Source organism: Molothrus ater, chromosome 8 (genome assembly GCF_012460135.2).
Source record: "Molothrus ater isolate BHLD 08-10-18 breed brown headed cowbird chromosome 8, BPBGC_Mater_1.1, whole genome shotgun sequence".
Classification (NCBI taxonomy): Eukaryota; Metazoa; Chordata; class Aves; order Passeriformes; family Icteridae; genus Molothrus; species Molothrus ater.
Window position 1 is genome coordinate 35,439,560 of NC_050485.2, and position 23,274 is coordinate 35,462,833.

Here is a 23,274-nt window from a genome sequence, read left to right on the forward strand (position 1 = left end):
TCCCTCAGCCATATGGTCCCGTGTGATATATATAAATAAACATATGTACATATAAATAAGCATGTAAATATATATCCATAGATAAAGATGAATGTGTAAATATATATCTCCTTCCACTGCAGCCTTGGTAAGAGGCTGTTCTGATGAAGGTGATCATTCTTCTTCAGGATCTGTTGTGACAGGACAAGGAGTAATGGGGTCAAACTAAATCAGGGGAAATTTAGCTTAGATATGTGGAAGATGGGCAGCCCTGGCACAGGTGCCCAGAGCAGCTGGGGCTGCCCCTGGATCCCTGGCAGTGCCCAAGGCCAGGCTGGACACTGGGGCTGGGAGCCCCTGGGACAGTGGGAGGTGTCCCTGCCATGGCAGGGCTGGCACTGGGGGGAGATGCTCCCTTCCCACCCAAACCATTCTGGGGTTTTGTGATTCCTTCCTCACATGAAATTTAATCCGTGATCTTTGAGGAGCTGCCTCCCTGCATTGTTCTCTTCGGCAAAGCTGCTGTTTTCCACAAGCCACGAGTGCTCAGAAGCACAAATACCGACGCTCCACCCGTTACCATTTTTCAAATGCTGCTGTCCCAGTTTTACAGCTCTGGAACGATTCCGTGTGTTCGGCGGGAGGCGGGGGGTGAGGGACGGGTGACGGTGCCGTGTGCGAGGCCCGCGGGAGCCGCAGGAGCCCCGGGGGCAGCGGGGCCGGGACCGGGACGGGCGGGGGCAGCGGGGCCGGGACCGGGACCGGCGGGGGCAGCGCCGCGGGACCGGCGGGGGCAGCGGGGCCGGGACCGGCGGGGGCAGCGCTGCGGGACCGGGACCGGCGGGGGCAGCGGGGCCGGGACCGGCGGGGGCAGCGCCGCGCTCTGCCCAGCGCTCCGGCTCCGTGACGGCCCCGACAGGCGGGGAGCAGAGCAAAGGGCGTCTGGAAAACCCCCTCAGCCGCCCTCGCTTCCTCTTCTGTCGTTTACTTTTCAGGAAGTCCTTCTGGAGTCCTTGGGGTGCTGTTGTCACCTGTGAGCAGCATCCCCTGCCCCAAGGCTCGGGGGGGACAGAGGAGCCTGCAGGACCTGCTCTGGTGCAGGGTGTCCCTGCCACGGCACGGGCTGGAACAAACGAGCCCAGGGCAGCCCGGATTGTCTGCCCTGGCGGCCAGGCGGGCTGGGAAGGGTTAACCCTTCCCTGCGCCAGGGAGGGGATTCAGCTGCTGCTGGGGCCCGGGGAGAAGAGACAGGGAACAGGGGATGGAGACGGGTCAGGGAACAGGGGATGGAGACGGGTCAGGGAACAGGGGATGGAGAAGGGACAGGGAACAGGGGATGGAGACGGGTCAGGGAACAGGGGATGGAGAAGGGTCAGGGAACAGGGGATGGAGAAGAGACAGGGAACAGGGACAGAGAAGAGACAGGGATCAGGGGATGGAGAAGAGACAGGGAACAGGGGATGGAGAAGAGACAGGGAACAGGGGATGGAGAAGAGACAGGGAACAGGGGATGGAGACGGGTCAGGGAACAGGGGATGGAGAAGAGACCGGGAACAGGGGATGGAGAAGAGACCGGGAACAGGGGATGGAGAAGAGACAGAGAACAGGGGATGGAGAAGGGTCAGGGAACAGAGATGGAGAAGCGTCAGGGAACAGGGGATGGAGAAGCGTCAGGGAACAGGGGATGGAGAAGAGACAGGGAACAGGGGATGGAGAAGAGACAGGGAACAGGGGATGGAGAAGAGACAGGGAACAGGGGATGGAGAAGGGTCAGGGAACAGGGGATGGAGAAGGGACAGGGAACAGGGGATGGAGAAGGGACAGGGAACAGGGGATGGAGAAGAGACAGGGAACAGGTGATGGAGAAGGGTCAGGGAACAGGGGATGGAGAAGAGACAGGGAACAGGGGATGGAGAAGGGTCAGGGAACAGGGGATGGAGAAGGGACAGGGAACAGGGGATGGAGAAGGGACAGGGAACAGGGGATGGAGAAGGGTGAGGGAACAGGGGATGGAGAAGGGTGAGGGAACAGGGATGGAGAAGGGTGAGGGAACAGGGGATGGAGAAGGGACGGGGAACAGGGGACGGAGAAGGGACGGGGAACAGGGGATGGAGAAGGGACAGGGAATGGGGATTCTCTCCTTTCTGGCCACTGGCAGGGCTGTTCTCTTCCCACCTGTGCTCCTTCCCCAGGCATTCCCCGCCCGGCTGGTGCTGCTCTCCTGGCCGGGTGGGACATGGGAGCAGGGACACGGGGCCAAGGAGGGGGCACGGGAGGCTCAGGGCAGCTGCAGCAGCCCCCTCCCACCTACGGGCACCGTGTCCTTCCTTCCTTCGTGCCGCCTCTCCTCCCCTGGGGAGCTGGAATTTGGCTCCGTGGTTATTAACTCGTCCTCTCAGAGTTTGTCAGATGAGGCAAATTTTAAATTCATCATTCATCACGATCATCACCATATTCTGAGTGTTACCCAAAGCTGTTAGGAGAGTATTGCTTGAGAAAAATGAATTATTTGATGTGTGGCACAGCCTGGAGAAAAGTGCATTTAACATTTAATAAATTATCTCTTGTTTTTCAGGGAAAAAGAACTAACTGGCTAAGTCTGCTCCAACTTAGACTTAACTGAGAGCTGCTTAACACAACCCAGCACAACCTATGGAATGGAAATGTTGTAGATTCTGGGATTAAAAATCCCCTGTGGAGGAGAGGACCACAGCTGTAGTTAAACCTTGTGTTTATTTTATTCTGTAGGTACCTGCGCTGCTGGAGTTTATAAAGCTATGGAGAAAACCCCTGGATACTGAAATTCTTCAACCTCTTCCTGCACTTGTACATCAGCCGTGTTTTAACCCAGCACTGGGAGGTCAGCTGCAGAAACAGAAGAAAGGGATTTGGTCAGAGAAGTGTGCTATTTGGACCAGAGGGATGCAATGTTTTAAGGCCAAGGTTGTGGATTTTGGTATCAGCATACAGTTCTATCACGGAATTGATTTAACAAGCTCCAAATCTACCAGATACCAATACCAGTGCTGGCATTCTGGGATGAGCTGCATTTTTGCTTCTGCATTTCATGCCTAAAACGAGTTCATTTTGAGTTCTACTGAAATACTTCATGTCTTAAAATACTGTATTCACTGCAGGAAGCCCTGCAGGTGGTGGTTGAGGTGGCAAAGGGCACCTTAGGAAGTGGCTTGAGTCCATCTCATGGCTCTTCATTCGGGATGTGCTCTTGTGCCCGGTGTGTCCGTGTGTCTCAAATACCGGTTCTGTTTTCCCGTTAACTTCCTTGATCCTGCGGGTTTTAAGTACAAAGCCAATTGTACAGGACAGGTCTGTGTGTAAATAAGGAATCGTGCTTATCTATATGTCACTATAAATATGTATGAAGTTTTGTACATAGGAAAGAGAAAACGGCTCAAAGAATGTTTTCAGAACTGTGTCCTCCGTTTAAATGCACAGACAGGAGATTGCCATCCATGTGCTCCCTCACTCTCCGGGAGGGGATCCCGCTGCTTCCGCTCGCTGCCCGCGTCCCGCCGGCTCTGTCAGGAGTTTTTGGTAGCCCGGAGCCGGGCTGGGCTCTGTGTCAGGAGTTTTTGGTAGCCCGGAGCAGGGCTGGGCTCTGTGTCAGGAGTTTTTGGTAGCCCGGGGCAGGGCTGGGCTCTGTGTGAGGAGTTTTTGGTAGCCCGGAGCCGGGCTGGGCTCTGTGGCAGGAGTTTTTGGTAGCCCGGAGCCGGGCTGGGCTCTGTGTCAAGAGTTTTTGGTACCCCGGGGCAGGGCTGAGCTCTGTGGCAGGAGTTTTTGGTATCCCGGGACCGGGCTGGGCTCTGTGGCAGGAGTTTTTGGTAGCCCGGGGCAGGGCTGGGCTCTGTGTGAGGAGTTTTTGGTAGCTCGGAGCCGGGCTGGGCTCTGTGGCAGGAGTTTTTTGGTATCCCGGAGCAGGGCTGGGCTCTGTGTCAGGAGTTTTTGGTGGCCCGGGGCAGGGCTGGGCTCTGTGGCAGGAGTTTTTGGTAGCCCGGAGCCGGGCTGGGCTCTGTGGCAGGAGTTTTTGGTAGCCCGGAGCCGGGCTGGGCTCTGTGGCAGGAGTTTTTGGTAGCCCGGAGCCGGGCTGAGCCGTGTCGGGTCTCGGCTGCTCGCTCCTCGCTCTGGCCCGGTGCATCCCTCACTAACCCCGTCTCCAAGCCCCGGCCTGGCGGTGGGGCGGTGTCCCGGCCCGGGGCGCTCCCGCGGTCGCTCCGTGCCCGGGGCGGGGGCAGCAGCGGGGGCCGGGGGTGCCGCGGGCCGCCCCCGCCCCGAACCCGCTGCCGTGTGTGTGTCCGGCGTGGACTGCCCGTTCCGGCTGCTGGAGGATGGGGCTGTAATTTCCAGTACTCTGCTCTATATCTGTAGCCTTCAGTGATTCCTTGAGTGCCTTACGTGGCTTGTGGACAGAATTCCTGACCAGGAGGAGAAAATGCTCCTGGACCGACGCCGGCTCCTTCGCACCCCTGTGCCCCTCGCCGGCAGCGTGCACAGGAAGAGATTTTGCTTCGACTCAGGAAATCGCCGTGTGAATATGTGTATTAAACCCTGTATGATGTGCTGTACAGTTTATAAAAAGGGACTGTTGTAAACTTATGCAAAACGTAACACAGAGAAGATGGAGGTTTTTGGTGCACTGGCTGGCGTGCCGTGACCCGTGTCCTCTAATCCTACTCCAGAATCATATCCAAAATACAGAACGCCGGGTTCAGTGCTGCGACAGCAACCGACATCCCGAAAACGGGGGCTGGAGAGATCGACTAGAGAATTTTACAGATATTTTTGTATTGTGATTCCTATGATATATATCGAGAGACTTTCTATTCCTTTGTAAAATACATAAATTATTGTCAATTTTAATTAAAAAGATCTGTTTTAAACCTTCAAATTAGATGAACTGGTTTGGGTTTGAGGGGATGGGGGAGCTGGGCTGTGACACCGGCCCGGCTGGGGACCGGGAGATGCCCGGGAGGGCTCGGGATGGGGGCGTTCACCCGCTCCCCGCGCAGCCAACCCCGCGCTGTCTCTGCCATCACAGACGCCGGAGATGTCACCTCGCGGTCGCACGCGGGGCCGGGCACGGCTGGATGGGCACCGGGAGGGGCGGGGGTCCTTGGGCGGCTCTTAACGCGGCGCGGGGCTCTCCTCGCCAGGGCGAGCGGCTGCGGGAGCGGCTGCGGTAGCGGCTGCGGGAGCGCAGGTGCGGGGCCCATGGCGGGGCGGCAGGAGGAGGCTCTGCCCGCCTGCTTTGCGGGGCTGGGCGCGGGCAGCCCGCGGCCGCGGCAGAAGCGCGGCGGGATGTTCTGCAGCGTGGAGGACGCCTTCGACAACAAGACGCTGAACTTCGCCTCGCTCGCTGCCTCCGGAACAGCAACACCCGTCGGGGGGCACCGCCGCGACACCCAGCCGGGACCGAGCCCCGACGCGGGACCGAGCCCCGACCCTGGCCCCGGCCCCGACCCCGGCCCCGACCCCGGCCCCGGCCCCGACTCCGGCCCTGCCGCGGCCGCGCTGCCCCCGAGAGCTCCGGCTGCGCTGCCCGACGGCTGCCCGCAGGTAACGGGACTGCGCCGGGACAGGGGCCGGGGTGCTTGGGCCAGCCGGCCTGGCCGAGACCGCGGCGGGAGGGCGAGCGGGGACCCGTCCGGCTGTCCCGTTCCTCCCCGTCCTGTCCCGTCCCGCCCCGTCCCGTCCGGTGCCGCGGAGCTGCCTCCGGGAGCGGGCGCTGGGCCCGTCCCCGCGGCGCGGGTTTGAGCAGGGCGCGGTGCGGGGGCGCCGAGCGGCCGCCTTTCCTCGGGGGGCACGGCTGTGAGCGCCCCGCCGCTGCCGGCCCCGCTCGGCCCCGCTCGGCCCCGCTCGGCCCCGCTCGGCCCCGCCGGACCGGCTCTGTCGGCGGCCGGGCGCGCGGCGGGGCGGGCGGGGGCGCGCACGCAGGCGGGGGCGCGCGGCGGCGGGCGCGGGCACGCGCGGCAGCCCCGCACACACGCGGCGGAGGCGGCGGCGATGTCGCAGCCGGGCAGGAGGAGCGGGAGCCGCGGCACGGTGAGGGCTCCGTCCCCGCGGGGCGAGGGCTGCGGGGCTGCGAGCCGGGCCGGGCCGGGCCGGGGTCGCTCCGGCCGGCGGAGATGGAGCGGGGCGGGCGGTCTCGCACAGCCGGGGGCGCCTGCCCGCCCCGGGGTGAGCGCCCGGCGGGGCCGGTGCCGGCGGGGCCGTTGCCGGCGGGGCCGGTGCCAGCGGGGCCGGTGCCGCGGGGCCGAGCCCCTGCCCTGTCCGCCCCTCGCAGCCCGCCCGCTCCGCTCCGCTCCGCTCCGCTCCGCTCCTTTGTTGCGCGGCCCGGCCGGAGCCCGGCGGTCCCGGCGCTTTGTCCCGGGGCCGCCCCGGGGGGACAAAGGCGGGCGGGCTCCGCAGCGGGGCTGCCCCGCCGTGCCCCGGCCCCCTGCGCCGCCGGAGCCGGAGACGTGCCCCGGGCACGCTCTCATCGCGGGATGGGCTCGGCAGCGTGAGAGCATCCCGAGCTCTGCCTCCCCCGTCAGCCCGGGGTCCCCCCGCGGCTCCCCCGGCGCCGGCCGCGCTGCGTGGGAGGGGATTCCCTCCTCCCGGCGCTTCCCGGCAGCGGCCGGGACAAATCCCTCGATTGCGATGCCTTGTGTTTTGTTTTTCCTCCTCTTGCTGGCTCGTGGCAGAACTCCCTTGGGAAGAGCCCGGTGGGTGCGGGAGCCAGGGACCAGCCCCGTTACTGGGATGCGGGAGCGGATCCTGGGCGTGGGGCGCTGCCACCGGGGTGGGCATGGGGTCAGGATGAGGATGAGGACAGAGTGAGGATGGGCATGGGGTCAGGAGGAGGGTGAGGACGGGGTAAGGATGGGCATGGGGTCAGGATGAGGGTGAGGACGGGGTAAGGATGGGCATGGGGTCAGGATGAGGATGAGGACAGAGTGAGGATGGGCATGGGGTCAGGATGAGGGTGAGGACGGGGTAAGGATGGGCATGGGGTAAGGATGGGGTGAAGATGGGCCTCCCAAGGGGAGGGGCCGTCAGGCTCTCCCATGGGGCAGCAACACTGAGGCTTCTTTTGATTGATGTTATGGGACAAGGGGAAACAAAAAAGACAATAAATCCTTGACTGTTAAAAAGAAAAGTAATGCAATTCTTTAGTTTTCCCTTTATATGCCAGTGATGCTCTTTTAAACAAGCCCCAAAGTGTTTCTAGGCAGTTTTTCTCCGGACCCGGCTCTTTGTGGTGCAGCATCTCCAGGCTGTGCTGCCACGTGCTCAGGGGTCCCTCGGCTGGTTCTGTGCCCAGGCCGTGCTCTTTGTGTTGCCCATTTCAGCACTTGAAATAATTTTTCAAGCAACACCAGACAGCAGGAAAGGAATCCTCTGAAATTAGGCTGCAGCTCCTCATAGACATCAGTGCTGCTGCTTCCTAAATTTTCTAGTTAAAGATTCTGGGTGAAGATTCTGCAAATCTGAAAACTGTGCCAGTGTCTGGCTTTGAAGTGAGGCAAGTCCTCGAGGCTTTATCTGCCTCAGCCGAGACTGTGAAAACGGATGAATGGCAATAAATTACCAGGTTAATGAGATGCGCTGGAAGCCTGTAGCCGGAGCTGAGGCAGGAACACGGCTGGCTCAGCCCTCGGAGCTGGGGGTGCCCAGGGCTCAGCGATGCACCCCTGGCTCCTGCCACCCTTCAGAGAGCTGGGCTCCTCCAAATGACAATTTCCTATGGTTCCCCTTGAAAATGTGGTTGTAGAATAGTCTAGATAGTCACTGAACTTGAGTGATTGCAGGGAAAATACTAAACCTAGATTTACTTAAAGCTTGGAATGAGTAACTGTGGATTTTTTTTCCCATTAGGGTGACCACATTCTAATCAAAGGAGGAAAAATTGTCAACGATGATCAGTCATTTTATGCAGACATTTATGTGGAGGATGGCTTAATAAAGTAAGTTAAAAATTTATATTTGCTAATGTAATTTCTTAGAATGATACAGTGCCTTGGGATTTGAACAAGGTTCCTTCCCATAATTTTTTCTTTAGAAAAATAAAGGCAGCATTTTAGAGTAGTGTCAGGAAAGAGCTACACTGGTGTAGCTGCAGCTGGGAAGACTTGCAGAGCGCTGGCAGCCGGGGGAGGAGCAACAGAGGCTGTTTTGGCATCCTCACTTCAAAGCTGTTGCCAGCTAAGAGGAGATGCTGATTTCCTTTGCAGGCAGATCGGGGAGCACCTGATCGTTCCCGGCGGCACCAGGACCATCGATGCCCACGGGCAGCTGGTGATTCCGGGGGGCATCGACGTGCACACGCGGCTGCAGGCGCCCGCCATGGGCATGAGCTCCGCCGACGGCTTCTTCCAGGGCACCAGGGCAGCGCTGGCAGGAGGCACCACCATGATCAGTAAGGGGCTGCTGCTTTCCAGCAGACACACCAGGCCTGGGGTCGCTGCTGCGGGGATGTTGGTTTACATTCATAGCACAGAAATGTCTGTTGCTGCTGGACAGATCCAAGCCCCACAAAGCTAATTGAAGGTGCTATGTACCGTGCAGAACCTCTTTCCCTTGCTGCACGTGGATATTAAAAATATCTGTCTGCTCCTGACTCACCTCATCAGAGAGCAAGACAGAAGAACACTTTAAACACCTTTTAATATGTTTTTAACAGCTCTGCAAGTGTGGGGCATTTTGGAGTTTCCCAGCTTTAAGCACAGGCTCCATTTCTGTCTTAATGTAAAGTAATTTTGCTCTCTGTTCTGTTCCTATTCCATTCCCAAGAACCACGGCAGTGTGTGACTGCAGGACCAGTCTCACCAGTCCTGGCACAGCTCCCCAGCAGAAGCAGAGCTGAGGGAAGTGATTGGCAATGGGTGCTGCCCATGGCAACTGCCCCAGGGCAGAATCCTCTGTGCTGTGCTGGCTGAGAAACATGCCAAGGCCATCCCTGGGGTTTGCCTGTTGCACATGTATCACTTAGCCCTGGAGCTCTGTCCTCCCTGTCCCTCAGCAGCGCTGAGAGTGAGCTGGCACTGCCGTGCCCATCCCTGCAGCAGCAGCAGCAGCAGCTGTGGCGGGGGCACGGTGCCTGGCGTGTCCCTGTCTCTGTTCCTGTCCCTGTCCCTGACCCCCGTGTCCCCACAGCAGCAGCAGCAGCAGCAGCAGCAGCAGCCATGTGGCCGGGGCACGGTGCCCGGTGTGTCCCTGTCCCTGACCCTGACTTCCGTGTCCCCACAGCAGCAGCAGCTGTGGCTGGGGCGTGGTGCCCAGCGTGTCCCTGTCCCTGTCCCTGTCCTTGTTATGTCCCTGTCCCTGTCCCTGACCCCTGTGTCCCCACAGCAGCAGCAGCTGTGGCGGGGCACAGTGCCCAGCGTGTCCCTGTCCCTGTCCCTGTCCCTGTCCCTGTCCCTGTCCCTGACCCCGTGTCCCCACAGTTGACCACGTGTGCCCGGACGCGGGGAGCAGCCTCCTGGCCGCCTACGAGCAGTGGCGCGACCAGGCCGACAGCCAGGCCTGCTGCGACTATGGCCTGAGCATGGACATCCCGCGCTGGCACGAGAGCCTCAGGGAGGAGCTGGAGGCCCTGGTCAAGGACAAGGGTAAGGGCAGGGGGACCCTGCGGGGTCGGGGTTCGGGTTAGGTCGCTGCAGGGTCCCGGGGCGGCCGTGGCAGCCCTGCTGTCCCCGGCACCCAGCGCTGCAGGGACACGCGCGGGCGGCCGCGCTCCTGCCCGTGGAGCTGGCACCTCCCTGTCCTTGGCCAGCCAGGAGAGAGCTGTGGACAGGGACACGGGCACCAAGTTCCTGCCATAACATCCGGGTCTGTGCCCTCACCTTTGGGCAGTTGGCAGCCTGGTCATGGAAAGGGATTTTGGAAGCTGAAGGAGTTGGGCTGGACACCCTGATGTGGGCTGTCAGGTGTACAGAAAAAAAAACATTTAAAGATAAACCTCTGGGACAGGGCGTAGAAAAGGAAACTCAGCTTTAAGCATTCCATAGTGGTTCTGTTGTGCCTGTAACTCCTGTGCATCCCGAGGTATCCGTGGCACATGGCTGGCTGGAAAGCAGGAAAGTAGACCACGCAGCAGGGATTCATGCATTCATTAATACCTATTGCCGTGTTTGGAACTACACTTTCCTTCAGATATGCTAATGCAGAGCTAAATGTCTTCAGTGTAATTTGTAGTCTTGCAAGCAAGGGTTTAATTGGCCAATTACCGTAGAAATTCGCAGTGAATTTCCTATTAAAATGCAGAGTGGCTGAGGTAATGGAGCTGTTCCTTGGAACACATATGAAATACAGCTGTAATTTGATCATGTTTGGTATTGCTTATTGCCTCTATCCATACAAAATACAGCAGCAATTCATAGAATCGTGGAATGGTTTGGATTGGAAAGGACCTGATCCCATTCCCTGCCATGGCAAGGACACCTCCCACTGTCCCAGGGGCTCCCAGCCCCAGTGTCCAGCCTGGCCTTGGGCACTGCCAGGGATGCAGGGGCAGCCCCAGCTGCTCTGGGCACCTGTGCCAGGGCTGCCCACCCTGCCAGGGAACAATTCCCAATTCCCAATCTCCCATCCACCCCTGCCCTCTGGCACTGGGAGCCATTCCCTGGGTCCTGTCCCTCCATGCCTTGTCCCAAATTTGAGAATAAGCCATAGACTGAAGCCACCACTGGAGGGAAATCAGCCTGGGAGTGAGGCAGCTGAGTGTGCATTTGGAGCAGTCACAGAGGGTACCTAACTCCAAAAAGGTGTTTCTTTTTTGATTCGGGTGCACCATGAAGTAGGGGTTTATTGTCTTTCACAACTCCTGAGCTTTGGGGTCAGTGGGGACATTTCCCACATTTCCCGTTGGCTTTGCTTTGCTTCCAGTGTAACCCTCTCCAGAACAACCCCCTGGTCCGACCACCCCTGCCCAGCCCACACCAGGGCAGTGACAAAGGGACAAAGCCACACGTGTCATTTTCTTTTTTCAAGGTGTGAACTCCTTCCTGGTGTTCATGGCTTACAAGGACAAGCTGCAGTGCACCGATGGCCAGGTAGGACACGGGAATGCAGGGAAAGGCAGGGCCTCGCTCCGAGCCCGGTGGGAGCTGGCAGGGCTGAGGGGGCACGCTGAGGGGGCACCCCTGTGTCTTGGCAGATGTACGAGATCTTCTGCGCCCTCCGGGACCTGGGGGCCATCGCCCAGGTGCACGCGGAGAACGGAGACATCATCGAGGAGGTACCGTGGCTGTGCCCACTGGGACCCGGGGCTGAGCAGGGCCCTGGGGGGGAACCCCAGCCCCTTCCCCTGTCCCTGTCCCTGTCCCTGCCCCTGTCCCTGCCCCTGTCCCTGCCCCTGTCCCTGTCCTGCCCCTGTCCCTGCCCCTGCCCCTGTCCCTGTCCCTGTCCCTGCCCCTGCCTCTGTCCCTGTCCCTGCCCCTGTCCCTGTTCCTGCCCTGTCCCTGCCCCTTCCCCTGTCCCTGTCCCTGCCCCTGTCCCTGCCCCTGCCCCTGTCCCTGTCCTGCCCCTGTCCCTGCCCCTGCCCCTGTCCCTGCCTCTGTCCCTGCCCCTGTCCCTGCCCCTGCCCCTTTCCCTGTCCTGCCCCTGTCCCTGCCCCTGCCCCTGTCCCTGCCCCTGTCCCTGTCCCTGCCCCTGTCCCTGCCCCTGCCCCTGTCCCTGTCCCTGTCCCTGCCCCTGTCCCTGCCTCTGTCCCTGTCCCTGCCCCTGCCCCTGTCCCTGTCCCTGTCCCTGCCTCTGCCCCTGCCCCTGTCCCTGCCCCTGTCCCTGCCCCTGTCCCTGCTCCTGCTCCTGCTCCTGCTCCTGCCCCTGTCCCTGTCCTGCCCTTGTCCCTGTCCCTGCCCTGGGAGCTGGAGCCCCAAAGCCTTGGAGGGAACAGGACCCTCTGTAGCAGCAGGTACAGGAGCATCAGGGTGTCCCGTGGAATCATCAGTGTCCTCATGGATCATGTGGGTGCTTGGGTTCCCAAAAAGCACTTTGGGGGTTCCTAAAGGATGACTGGCTGCCTTAAGTGATGCTTTATCCCTTATCTGTTGTGCTTAGGAGTTTGGATTACTTGAAAAAATCAGGAGGTTTGAGGCTTTTGCAGTAATGTCTGTGACATGGGCAGTATTCAAGTCCACCATCAGCACCTGAGAATTCCTTGGTGTTGCAGCCTCTGCTCGTGGGCCTTATTTTTGCTTTTTACCTTCGAAAAGCCAGTTTTGGCTCCAGCTTGGGTCAGATACACAAGGTGGAGTTAGACTGGCAGTTCCTTAGGCTCATGGTCATGCCAGCGTTCCGTCTGGTGTGGGAGGAAGGCTGAACTGAAAGCCAGATCCAATCCTTCAAATGGGTTTATTTGAACAAACAGGATAAAGGCTAATTCCCACCTCCTGGGATTTTATCTGGAAACCTGTTCCTCAGCTGGCTCTGGAGCCAGGCAGCTCATAGCTGCAGCAGTGTTTCTGTCAGCTGCCAGCATGGTGACACTTGAGCCCTGGGGACAAACTTGGAGGAGATCTGTGACAAGAATACAGACAAATAGGCATGCTCTAAGAGCAGGGGCCTCTAAAGGACGCTGTGGGATATGCTCCATGGAGTGGGATTACATCCTTGCCTTAGTGCCAGCTGCCTGGGAGGCTGCATGGTACAGAGCAGCAGAGGGACAGGGTGAGCTGTGTGCTGGACATCTCCATTCGGATGCCACAGGAGTGACCTGGGACATCCCAGAGCTCATCTCAGCATCTGTCACTGCGGGTTCCCTTTCCTCCGTGCCGCTTGGTGAGGTGCAAAGGGAGAGGTGGCACTTGCTGCACCCCAATGACAGCCTCACATCCCCGTGCCCATCCCTGCCTCCTGCAGGGGCTCCTGAGCAGCTCCAGCAGGCTCAGGTGCTGGGATCCCTCTCCCTTTGCTGTGGCTGGGGCAGCCTGGGTGTGAGTTCCCTCCTCCAGAACCGTGGGTCTGAGGGGTGGGGGGGTCCAGAGGTGCTGCTGGGGCACAGCAGCTCCCATGCAGGAGCATTTCTGCAGCTCAGGACAGGTCTCTGGAAGGTGGCCCTGGGGAGTGGGATGTCCCCGGGGAGTGTCCCATGTCCCACCTGCCCTCAGGTGGCTCTGGCCAGGGTGTGCTGTGTCCCATGGTGCTCCAGGGGGCTGTGCCCATCACTGACTGCTCTCTCCTTCCTCCTCGCCCCCAGGAGCAGAAGAGGCTGCTGGAGCTGGGGATTACAGGCCCGGAGGGGCACGTCCTCAGCCGCCCCGAGGAGGTAACGCCACCAGCCCTGGCTCCAAGCTCCAGCCCCACCGTGCAGAGGGGCTGGGACCCCTGTGTCGTGGGACCCCTGTGTCATGGGACACCTGTGTCATGGGACACCTGTGTCCTGGGACACCTGTGTCATGGGATCCCTGTGTCATGGGACCCCTGTGTCATGGGACACCTGTGTCGTGGGACACCTGTGTCATGGGACACCTGTGTCGTGGGACCCCTGTATTGTGGGACACCTGTGTCATGGGACCCCTGTGTCATGGGACACCTGTGTCGTGGGACACCTGTGTCATGGGACACGTGTGTCGTGGGACCCCTGTGTCCTGGGACCCCTGTGTCGTGGGACCCCTGTGTCGTGGGACCCCTGTGTCCTGGGACACCTGTGTTGTGGGACCCCTGTGTTGTGGGACACCTGTGTTGTGGGACACCTGTGTCGTGGGACACCTGTGTCATGGGATCCCTGTGTCATGGGACCCCTGTGTCGTGGGACCCCTGTGTCATGGGACCCCTGTGTCCTGGGACCCCTGTGTCATGGGACACCTGTGTCATGGGACACCCGTGTCATGGGACACCTGTGTCATGGGACCCCTGTGTTGTGGGACCCCTGTGTCGTGGGACCCCTGTGTCATGGGACACCTGTGTCGTGGGACCCCTGTGTCATGGGACCCCTGTATTGTGGGACACCTGTGTCATGGGACCCCTGTGTCATGGGACACCTGTGTCGTGGGACACCTGTGTCATGGGACCCCTGTGTCATGGGACACCTGTGTCGTGGTACACCTGTGTCATGGGACACCTGTGTCCTGGGACACCTGTGTCGTGGGACCCCTGTGTCCTGGGACCCCTGTGTCATGGGACACCTGTGTCATGGGACCCCTGTGTCCTGGGACCCCTGTGTCATGGGACCCCTGTGTCGTGGGACCCCTGTATCGTGTTCTTGTGCCCGCAGGTGGAGGCAGAGGCTGTGTTCCGTGCCATCACCATCGCCAGGCAGGCCAACTGCCCCCTCTATGTCACCAAGGTCATGAGCAGGGGGGCTGCAGATGTCCTGGCTCAAGCCAAGAGGAAAGGTAACACTGGCCTGCACAGGCAATCACTGAACCTCTGAATCCAGCCAGGAATCTCATTCTGACTGTGAGGTCTGAGAAGTCCTCATCTCCTGAGCTCCCCCACACTGAGGGCGCTGAGGCTCGTGCTGGTTTCCATGGCAGGCTGTGCCAGAGCTAATTGCTTGGAGCTGGGAGGATTGGATGTGTTGGAAGCTGTGACACTTCCGTCTAGGCAGACACAGCTGAGAAACGGGGAATAATCCACTTGTCATCGTTTGGTGTGAACTGAATGAAAAACAGATGTGGAGCAAGCTCCAAATTGTGGCTGGGGGTGGAGTGGGAAGGGCTGGGATCGGTCCTGTGGGGAGCAGGGTGGAAGGGGGAGCACAGTCACCGCTTCCCCCGGCCCGGTGGCTGCCAGACAGAGTCAGGTTTGGTTTAAAGGAAGGCATGACAGCTCGTAGGAATGTGTGCCTGGTGTAAGTAGGGGACAGACAGATCCAGAACTTGCTTTGACAGCATCTCCCAGTCACCTGAGATAATGTGAAGGGTTAGCGAGGCCCTGAAGTGCTGGCAGTGCTGAAGGAGTGGAGCTGCGTGTGTGGTTCTGGCAGGGCCGCGTGTGTGCCGTGCTGCCCTGACAGCCCCTCGCTCTGCAGGTGCCGTGGTGTACGGGGAGCCCATCACGGCCAGCCTGGGCACGGATGGCTCCCACTACTGGAGCAAAAACTGGGCCAAAGCCGCCGCCTTGGTCACGTCCCCGCCCGTCAGCCCCGACCCCAGCACGCCCGATCACCTCAGCACTCTGCTCTCCAGGTGGGTCCCGTGGCACACCTGGGCACACCTGCCCTGCCCTGTCTGCATCCTGCCCGCGCCCACCCGATGCCATTTACAGCACCGGCATCGCTGTGGGGCCCGAGCCCACGAGCCTCTGGGCCCCGTGGTCTGCCCAGCAAGGGGGGCTTTGCCAGCCTGGGGGGGCCATCAGTGCCCCCCTCCCTGAGCCCTGCCCTGTCCTCTCCCCAGCGGGGACCTGCAGGTCACGGGCAGTGCCCACTGCACCTTCACCACTGCGCAGAAGGCCGTGGGCAAGGACAACTTCACCCTGATCCCCGAGGGCACCAACGGTGTCGAGGAGAGGATGGCCATCGTCTGGGAGAAGTGCGTGGTAGGTGCTGCAGGGAGCTGAGCCTGGGCTCCTGGCTGTCACAGTCTCCTTAATGCAGACAAGGCACAGCAGTGACACTGTCTAGACACTGCTGCAGCTTCAGAGAGCTGCTGACGACAGACTGAGACACACAAATGCCTGCACGGTGTCTTTGAAGGCTGCCATGCAGGGACCACCCTCTGCTCTGCTCAGTCACCAGGGAGTCTCTGCAGCGCTTTCTCCTGGGGGTGATGGGGTGCTCCTGTCCCCTGGTGCTCACAGAGGGCTGGGGAGGTGGATGGGGAGAGGATGTCTCTCCTGTGGGAGGTGACTGTGGCCGTGCTTCAGGCTGCCAGGTGACCCCAGCAGGCTCCTGTCACCCCTGTGTGCCTGGCAGCAAGGCTGTGATCCAAGGCTGGCATCAGTCCGTGTCCCTGCGCCCCAGTGCACATCTGCCTGCCAGCAGCATCCCTGGGGAGCTCTATCCTGCATCCCACAGAGCAGATGTCCCTGTGCAGACTGCAGGAGCTTGGGAGCCAAGCCACCCTGAAACCTCTCTTAGATGGGCTATGTTCAAAGAGAAATAGAACTTTTCTTAAGATGACGAGTGAAGATGGTAAAGAAACAGCACTGGTTGGATTCACTTCCAGTCTTTCTTCACTGGGCTGTCCTCAACCCTCTTCAGTGATCCTGAGATGCCTGTGCAGGAGCTGGAGCCAACCAGTGAAGGTCTTGTTTTTCAGAGACCTCAGCCTTTGGAGTCCAAGGAAAATAAAACCTGTCTCTCATATCCTTTATGCCACAGGGACAAGGCTCATCCTCACATCCCCCTCCCCTGTAACACAGCCCTGTGGCAGAGCAGACCCTCACCTGCATGGGCACAGGGCTGGGGGCAGTGGCTCCTGCCAGGGGACAGCCCATGCCCGGCCACGGGGAGGGACCTGCCCACAACCCTTGTCCACCTGGAATGTTTCCTGCTCCCCAGGTCCCCGGGAAGATGGATGAGAATGATTTTGTGGCAGTGACCAGCACCAATGCTGCCAAGATCTTCAACTGCTACCCCAGGAAGGGGCGCGTGGCTGTGGGTGCTGATGCAGACCTGGTGCTCTGGAACCCCAAGGCTACGAAAATCATCTCAGCAAAAACCCACCACTCGGTAAAATACATTTTAAATCATTTTCTAGGGCTGGTCTTACAGTCAGAAGAGATCTGGAAGGCAATGCATGGCTTTAGTTAGATCAGATTATTCAGCAAGGGAGGAGTTGTCTGTGTGGGTAAACTGATGAAGGACCTAGCATTTGATTCTAAAAATAGTAGGAAAATATCCTTTTATTGCTGTAAAGGGTGGGATTGGTACTGAGTGAGCACTCCAAGACAGCTGACATCTGGTAAGGAAATCTTAAGGTCCGTGTATTTGCTGTTGACTAGAAAAATGTCAGTGCTGAACTGAAGTATTGAACTATTGCTGAACTGCATTGTGTATTAGTTGCAGTTTAATATGGTTTAAACTATTGCTATAGTTTAATATATAATGGTATTAATCTTAATATAATACAAAATTTAAATATTCCATAAATAATATATAAAGAATATAATAATATAAATATATTTTATTAAAAAGTATTAAACTATTGCTGTAGTTTAATATGATTGGTTTTAAGGTTTATTTTCTCCCTTCCAGTTTGCTTCCCATTGGAATCTTGTTATTTGAAGTACGGGGGGTTGGTTAGTTCTGACTGATGGTGCACGAGGAGCAGTGCACAAAAATGGGGGGCATTGTTCACCTCCTCTTAAATCCTGCAGGCACTGAGTATCAGGGTTTGCTTTTTCCAGAATGTGGAGTACAACATATTTGAAGGCACTGAGTGCCACGGGGTCCCAACCTTGGTCATAAGTCAGGGAAGAGTTGTCCTTGAAGATGGAAATCTGTGTGTCACCCAGGGCTCAGGTCGCTTCATCCCTAGGAAGACATTCCCTGACTTCGTTTATAAAAGGATAAAGGCAAGAAACAGGGTAAGGAGAGTTTTATTTGCCATAATCCCTTGTTTTGATCACAATCTCTCAGCTGTAGTGTATTGGAGCTGCTGTGCTGGCAGACCTGCAACAGCAGCAGGAATATTATCAATGCTATTTCTTTCTGTGTGTTTTCGTGTAGCTGCCTGGCTCCTCAGTCAAGAATTCTTAGTATTAGAGCTAATAATGACAGTTTTATTAGCCTATTACACTGTTACAAAGCAAAGATATGACTTCTTTGTAATGATGTAGAGGGAGGAATTCCTCTCTTACCTGTGCTAGAGAAGTTTCTGTTGCTGTATTCCCAGTGTCTGCTCTGCAGCCTTTGGAGGGTAAGGGCCTGTAGGTACTGGAATATAGTAAGATAAATCCTCCCCTGTGCTGGCACAGCTGTTTAAAGAGACACAAAGACATGCAAATATGTAAAGAGCTTCTTAACAGCTTTGTCCTCCTTCCCTTTTCTGTGTGCTGTTGCAGACACTGTAATTCTGCATCCTGCACAAAGGCAGAGCAGGAATCAGTGACCCACATTAACTGCAGAGGCAGGAGCCCTGGCTCTGGTGTTCCTCAGGGTGTCTGGGGTGCCTGGGGGGCAGGATGGGGATGTGCCAGCTCCCTGCACGGTGGGAATGGGACCCAGAGAAGGTGCAGATGCCCCATCCCTGGAGGTGTCCAAGGCCAGGTTGAAAGTCATTTGAAGACCATCATTCTCCCAGCTCTGCCACGGCCACCACTGCCCCATGTCCCCAGGTGCCACATCCACACTGGTTTTGAAATCCCTCCAGGGATGGGGACTCCAGCGCAGCCCCGGGCCCCTGTGCCAGGGCCAGGCAGCTGTGCCAGGGCTGGGCAGCCCTTTCCATGGAGGAATGTTCCTGTACCCAGCCCGAATCTCCCTTGGCACAGCTGGAGGCCGCTGCCTCAGAGTTAAACCCTCTTAATTTCTGCTAAAGTCCGCAGGCCATTACCCTGCATCCCCTAAATGCAACTCAGGTGCTTTAATTAGCTGACCCTACTAGAAAGTAATATAAAGGAAGTATGGAGGGTTTTGATTCCTCTAGCGTAGGTTCGATTCCTGCTTTTTCTAAGTGCTAGGAAATGAGAGGGCTCCATGTTCACTTTACCACAGTGACCCTTAGTGTTCAGGCACATTTCCAGTAGGGCCTCAGGTGAGGAGGGAGGCCCGTGTAGCAGATTGGCGTGCTGCTATGTCAGAGGCACAGGGCCGGTGTGAGCGGCAGGAAGGTTTCTCATCGTAGGTGTATCAACTGGTCATACCGGAATCGTGGGTAAGAGGTGTGGATTCGTAGGAATCCTGCTGATAAGAGCAGGACTTTTGTGGCTAGTACGACAGGGAATAGTTCTTGAGGGGGTTGAAGAGGCTTGGGTTGAAGAACAGGATAGTAGTCAGCGTATTCATGAGTATGATGTTGCCGTATTCAGCTAAAAAGAAGAGTGTGAAAGGCCCTGCTGCATACTCTACATTGAATCTGGATACTAGTTCGGATTCTCCTTCTGTTAGGTCGAAAGGGGCACGGTTGGTCTCAGCGAGCATAGACATGTATCATGTTATAGCGAGGGGCCAGCAGGAGAAAATGAGGTATAGAGGCTCTTGGGTGATTGCGAGGGCTGAGGGTGTAGTTCCCGCTGAGGAGGACAGCGGAGAGGAGGATGATCGCTAGGGTGACCGTGGCTGACCCTGTTGTCCCTGCAGCTGGCCGAGGTGCACGGCGTGCCCCGGGGGATGTACGACGGGCCGGTGCACGAGGTGCCAGCCAGCGTCAAGGCCGCGGCCCCGCGCATCGCACCCTGCGCCGGCAAAGCCGCGGCGCCGCCCGTGCGCAACCTGCACCAGTCCGGCTTCAGCCTGTCCGGTACGTGGGGCCAGGGGAGGGCCTGGGCGGGGGCACTGCCAGCTGGGCTCAGCCACAGGAACTTCAGCGGTGTCCTGTGGCTGCAGCCAAGGCACCGAGTGCAGCACAGAAAGCGCTGGAGTGCTCCACAGTATTTATGTCAATGCACAAAGCCTGGTGGGGGCTCTGTCCCCAGGAGCCAGAGCAGGCAGTGATTCAGCATCATTTGGGCTGCAGAAAGCAGCTGTCGGGAATTTGGAAAGCCAATGCTCTGCCCTAAAACCACTTCCATAATGGTTTTTACCTGGTTGGATCACATGGGTCCCATATTGCTTGATAAATGCTACCAGTCCCCACATTTTGTTATATACAGAATTTATTTCTAGGAAAGCCACTTTTAAATCTTCCAGAAACAAACAATGAAAAATTAAGTTCAGGCAAATACAGCCATTCCAAACGGTGCCATGCTCATAGAGTGGCCACAATGGCATATAATGAAAGTATTAGTATTTCCTGAGGACATGTTTTGTGCTTGTGGCATTTCAGCAGTGGGACTGCCCCTCTCTCTGCTCTCCGCAGGGTCCCAGGCCGATGACCACATTGCCCGGCGCACGGCGCAGAAGATCATGGCCCCGCCGGGCGGCAGGTCCAACATCACCTCTCTGTCCTGACGCCGTCCCCGCGCCGGTCCCGCCGGCTCCAGCCAGGACAGGGCCCGGGGGCTGCTCCCGAGCTCGCCGGCTGCGCCAGCCCTTCCCTCGTAGGTAGAAATAGAGCGATCCCCGAGGTAGCGCTCCCCGTTGGGTCCTCTGTGCGTGTTCCCTCGCTAGCTGCTAGGAAAGCCCTTCCCTCCCTGTGCATGCGGCACCGCCCGGCCCCAGGGCTGCGGGCCCGCGTGGGCATGAAGGCACATCCCGGCTGGATCACGCTCCTTCCCAGCAGCAGCCGCTGCCCGCTCTCATCCAAGGACTTACAACAGACGAGCACTGCCGTGGTTTCCAGCCAGAGCCACCCCCAGGCCCATGTGTCCCTCGGTGGCCACAGCTCAGGGGTGAGTGCAGCCCCGTGCCCTGGGGCAGAGTGGTGCTGGCCCTCCAGGACCTGGCCATGCCGTGGGCTGATGTCCTTCTGTCAGCCTTGTTTTTTAAAGATCATTTATACGGTTTTTCAAGAACTGAGTGTGAGTCTAATACGCAATACTGGGGCTCATTTGGAGGCCAGGTGCATGCAACACACTTTTTTATAAAGATTATTCTAGCCCAGGTATTATATTTAAAGGTGTGTACACAGAGTGAACCTCTGGCTGCAGAGCCATGCATGTACCTCCAGGAGTGGCTTTCCGTTCCTGTCTGCTCCTTGCTTGGAATAAACTTGGTTGGCAACCACGAAATGGTGGAAGTGGTTGATCCACCCGAGTCCATTTTGTTGTTTTCTTCCTTTGAGTTTTTCTGGGTGAGGCTGGGACCATCCCATCGTGACTTGCAGGTGACTGTGCTCCCTTGGAGGGGGAGAGGCTGGTGATGGTATTTTGGGCAGAGTCCCTCCCTTCTCCTCAGCCGTGCTCCCTTGGTTTGCCTCCTGCCCCGTGGTTTGCAGATGAACCCACAGCTCCAGGAGAGGGGCCTGGCTTCCCCTCAGCCCACGCCGGTTCCGGTGCTGGTGAGATGCCATGGCCTGTCCATGAGACACTGATTTCCCTGGCACTGCCAGGCTTGGCTCTCCTGCTCTGTCTGAGCTAGGCACGAGAAACAGAGCAGGGCGCACAAGCAGGGATCTGATTTGTGGGTGGGGGCTGGAATCACACATAGAGCAGTTCCAGATACATGAATCCATGAATTAGGAATGAACCCACAAATATAAACCAGGGAGGGATTTATTTTTTTGCTGGGGGTTTTTTGATTATCTGATATGACCTACATTTCACAGCTTAATGCTGCAGTAATTTCTGTGTTAAGCACATGGGAATGTATTTGTTTGGATGTTTTATATTTAATTTTAAATTTAATTTAATTTATTTAATTTGTTGATTTTCTTATTTTCGCTGAAATTGCACCAAGGCAATTAACATCTAGTGGAAGGTGTTCCTGCCATGGCAGGGGGTGGAATGAGATGAGCTTTAAGGTCCCTTCCAGCCCAAACTATCTATGATTCTATGATCTCTTTTCATCCTGAATAGAGCTTAAATTACAGCAGTGGGAAGTCCATAAGGCATGGGAAAGATAGAAGTCACAGTCTGATGGCAGTGACCTCCCCACCACCCCAACGTCCATGGGGTGACAGGGACGCCCCAGTACCCCAAGCTTGTGAGCACTTGGCAAAGGAAGTTCTGAGGTCCCTGTGCTGCAAATGTCCCTTTTCCCACAGTTGGCCTGGTTTGTGCCAGTGAGGACCCAGCAGAGTCACCGTTCCCTGTCCCACATCACCCAGTTTAGGTCCCTCCACCCTCTGTGGCAGCCCAAGGCTCAGGCCCTGCCAGCCGTTCCCTCAGGGAGGGTGGGTTTGCATTTATTCCCTCTGTCAGGGAGCTGTCAGAGCCAGCACAGCTGCCCCAGGCTCCTCCCAGGGCAGGAGCAGAGCCAGCAGCATCTCTGCAGCTCTCCGGTGCAGGAGAGGCTGGGCCGGCACCCACACCGTGTCTGGCCCTAATTCCTTTGGACAGCTTTCCTGCAGGCTCTGGGTCAGGGACACCGCGGAGACGCGCCGTGCCCTTGACTGGCAGCACAGCCCTGGCTCTGCGGAGTCCCCAGCTTGTGCCTGCTGTGGGGAGGGAGCCCCAGTTCTCTGAGGACAGCAGTGCTCCTTAGGGATAGACCCCAATTCCCTCAGGACAGCAGTGCTCCTCAGGGATAGACCCCAATTCCCTCAGGACAGCAGTGCTCCTTAGGGATAGACCCCCAATTCCCTGAGAACAGCAGTGTTCCTCAGGGATGGACCCCAGTTCCCTCAGGACAGCAGTGCTCCTTGGGGATAGACCCCTCAATTCCCTCAGGACAGCAGTGTTCCTCAGGGACAGACCCCAATTCCCTCAGGACAGCAGTGCTCCTTTAGGGATGGACCCCAGTTCCCTCAGGACAGCAGTGCTCCTCAGGGATAGACCCCAATTCCCTCAGGACAGCAGTGCTCCTTTAGGGATGGACCCCAGTTCCCTCAGGACAGCAGTGCTCCTCAGGGATGGACCCCAGTTCCCTCAGGACAGCAGTGCTCCTTGGGGATAGACCCCTCAATTCCCTCAGGACAGCAGTGTTCCTCAGGGACAGACCCCAATTCCCTCAGGACAGCAGTGCTCCTCAGGGATGGACCCCAGTTCCCTGAAGGACAGTGCTCCTTAGGGAACAAACGAGCTGGCAGGCAGGCACTGAACTATCCCCATGCTTATCCCTGGCTTTCCATGCTCACTGTGTCTTTTTTGTTTGTTTTTATTTCGCATGGCCTCCCACTGCCACAGGACAGAGTCAGGCCCTGGCACAGGTGCCCAGAGCAGCTGTGGCACCCCCTGGATCCCTGGCAGTGTCCAAAGCCAGGCTGGTCACTTGCTCCAGCCTGGCCTTGGAGCACCCTGGGACACTGGAAGGTGTCCCTGCCCGTGGCAGGGTGGAACAAGCTTTAAGGTCCCTTCTCATGCAGACCACTCTGGGATTCTGTGGTTCTGTGATTTCCCTCACATCCAGCACCTGATCAGCAGCAGGACCAATTGCAGCAGGTAAGAAAGACAAAGCTGGTTGATGAGGGTCGTTGGTCCCCGGCAAATTCCAGGGGCCACAGTTTAGGGTTTAGGCACAGTGGTGGCACAGGGCTGGCAGACACTGAGCTCTCCTGGCTGCTGTGGGTGTTTCAGTCCCTCAGCTTCCCCTGCCCTGGATTTCAGGGGTTTTTTGGGTTTTTTTTTTCAGATTTCCCTGTGTGTGGGAAACTGCCCTCCCTCTGTGACCCTCACCTTTCCCCCTGCAGTGCACAGCCCAGCTCAGCGGCT

The 23,274-nt window shown here is 57.8% G+C and overlaps 2 protein-coding genes across 3 annotated transcripts in view; both read left to right on the forward strand.

The window, feature by feature from the left end:
* Window positions 1-4,885, forward strand: part of JAKMIP3 (Janus kinase and microtubule interacting protein 3) — a 41,679-nt gene extending 36,794 nt beyond the window's left edge. The window contains 1 exon segment of the mRNA XM_054515528.1: window positions 2,728-4,885. The gene's annotated coding sequence lies outside the window, so the exon portion shown is untranslated.
* A 323-nt stretch (window positions 4,886-5,208) lies between these two features.
* Window positions 5,209-20,719, forward strand: DPYSL4 (dihydropyrimidinase like 4). 2 transcript variants are annotated; one of them, XM_054515654.1, is made up of 14 exons: window positions 5,209-5,553; window positions 7,855-7,943; window positions 8,211-8,395; window positions 9,423-9,587; window positions 10,969-11,030; window positions 11,135-11,215; window positions 13,175-13,243; window positions 14,192-14,312; window positions 14,951-15,107; window positions 15,318-15,459; window positions 16,424-16,594; window positions 17,272-17,451; window positions 19,166-19,325; window positions 19,884-20,719. In XM_054515654.1, exons 1-14 carry the CDS (start codon window positions 5,209-5,211, stop codon window positions 19,973-19,975), a joined length of 2,019 nt encoding a protein of 672 aa, XP_054371629.1. In that variant the 3' UTR covers window positions 19,976-20,719. The 2 variants fall into 2 exon arrangements, with proteins under 2 accessions (XP_054371629.1, XP_036242043.1); XM_036386150.1 differs by lacking the exon at window positions 5,209-5,553 and adding an exon at window positions 5,968-6,039.
* The last annotated feature ends 2,555 nt before the right edge of the window (window positions 20,720-23,274 follow it).

Coding starts and splice junctions, on each gene's coding strand:
- DPYSL4 (XM_054515654.1), top strand. CDS start 5,209: ATGGCGGGGCGGCAGGAGGAGGCTCTGCCCGCCTGCTTTGCGGGGCTG. Junction 11,031..11,134: donor TGCAGTGCACCGATGGCCAG/GTAGGACACGGG, acceptor GTGTCTTGGCAG/ATGTACGAGATCTTCTGCGC. Junction 16,595..17,271: donor CAGCAAAAACCCACCACTCG/GTAAAATACATT, acceptor TGCTTTTTCCAG/AATGTGGAGTACAACATATT.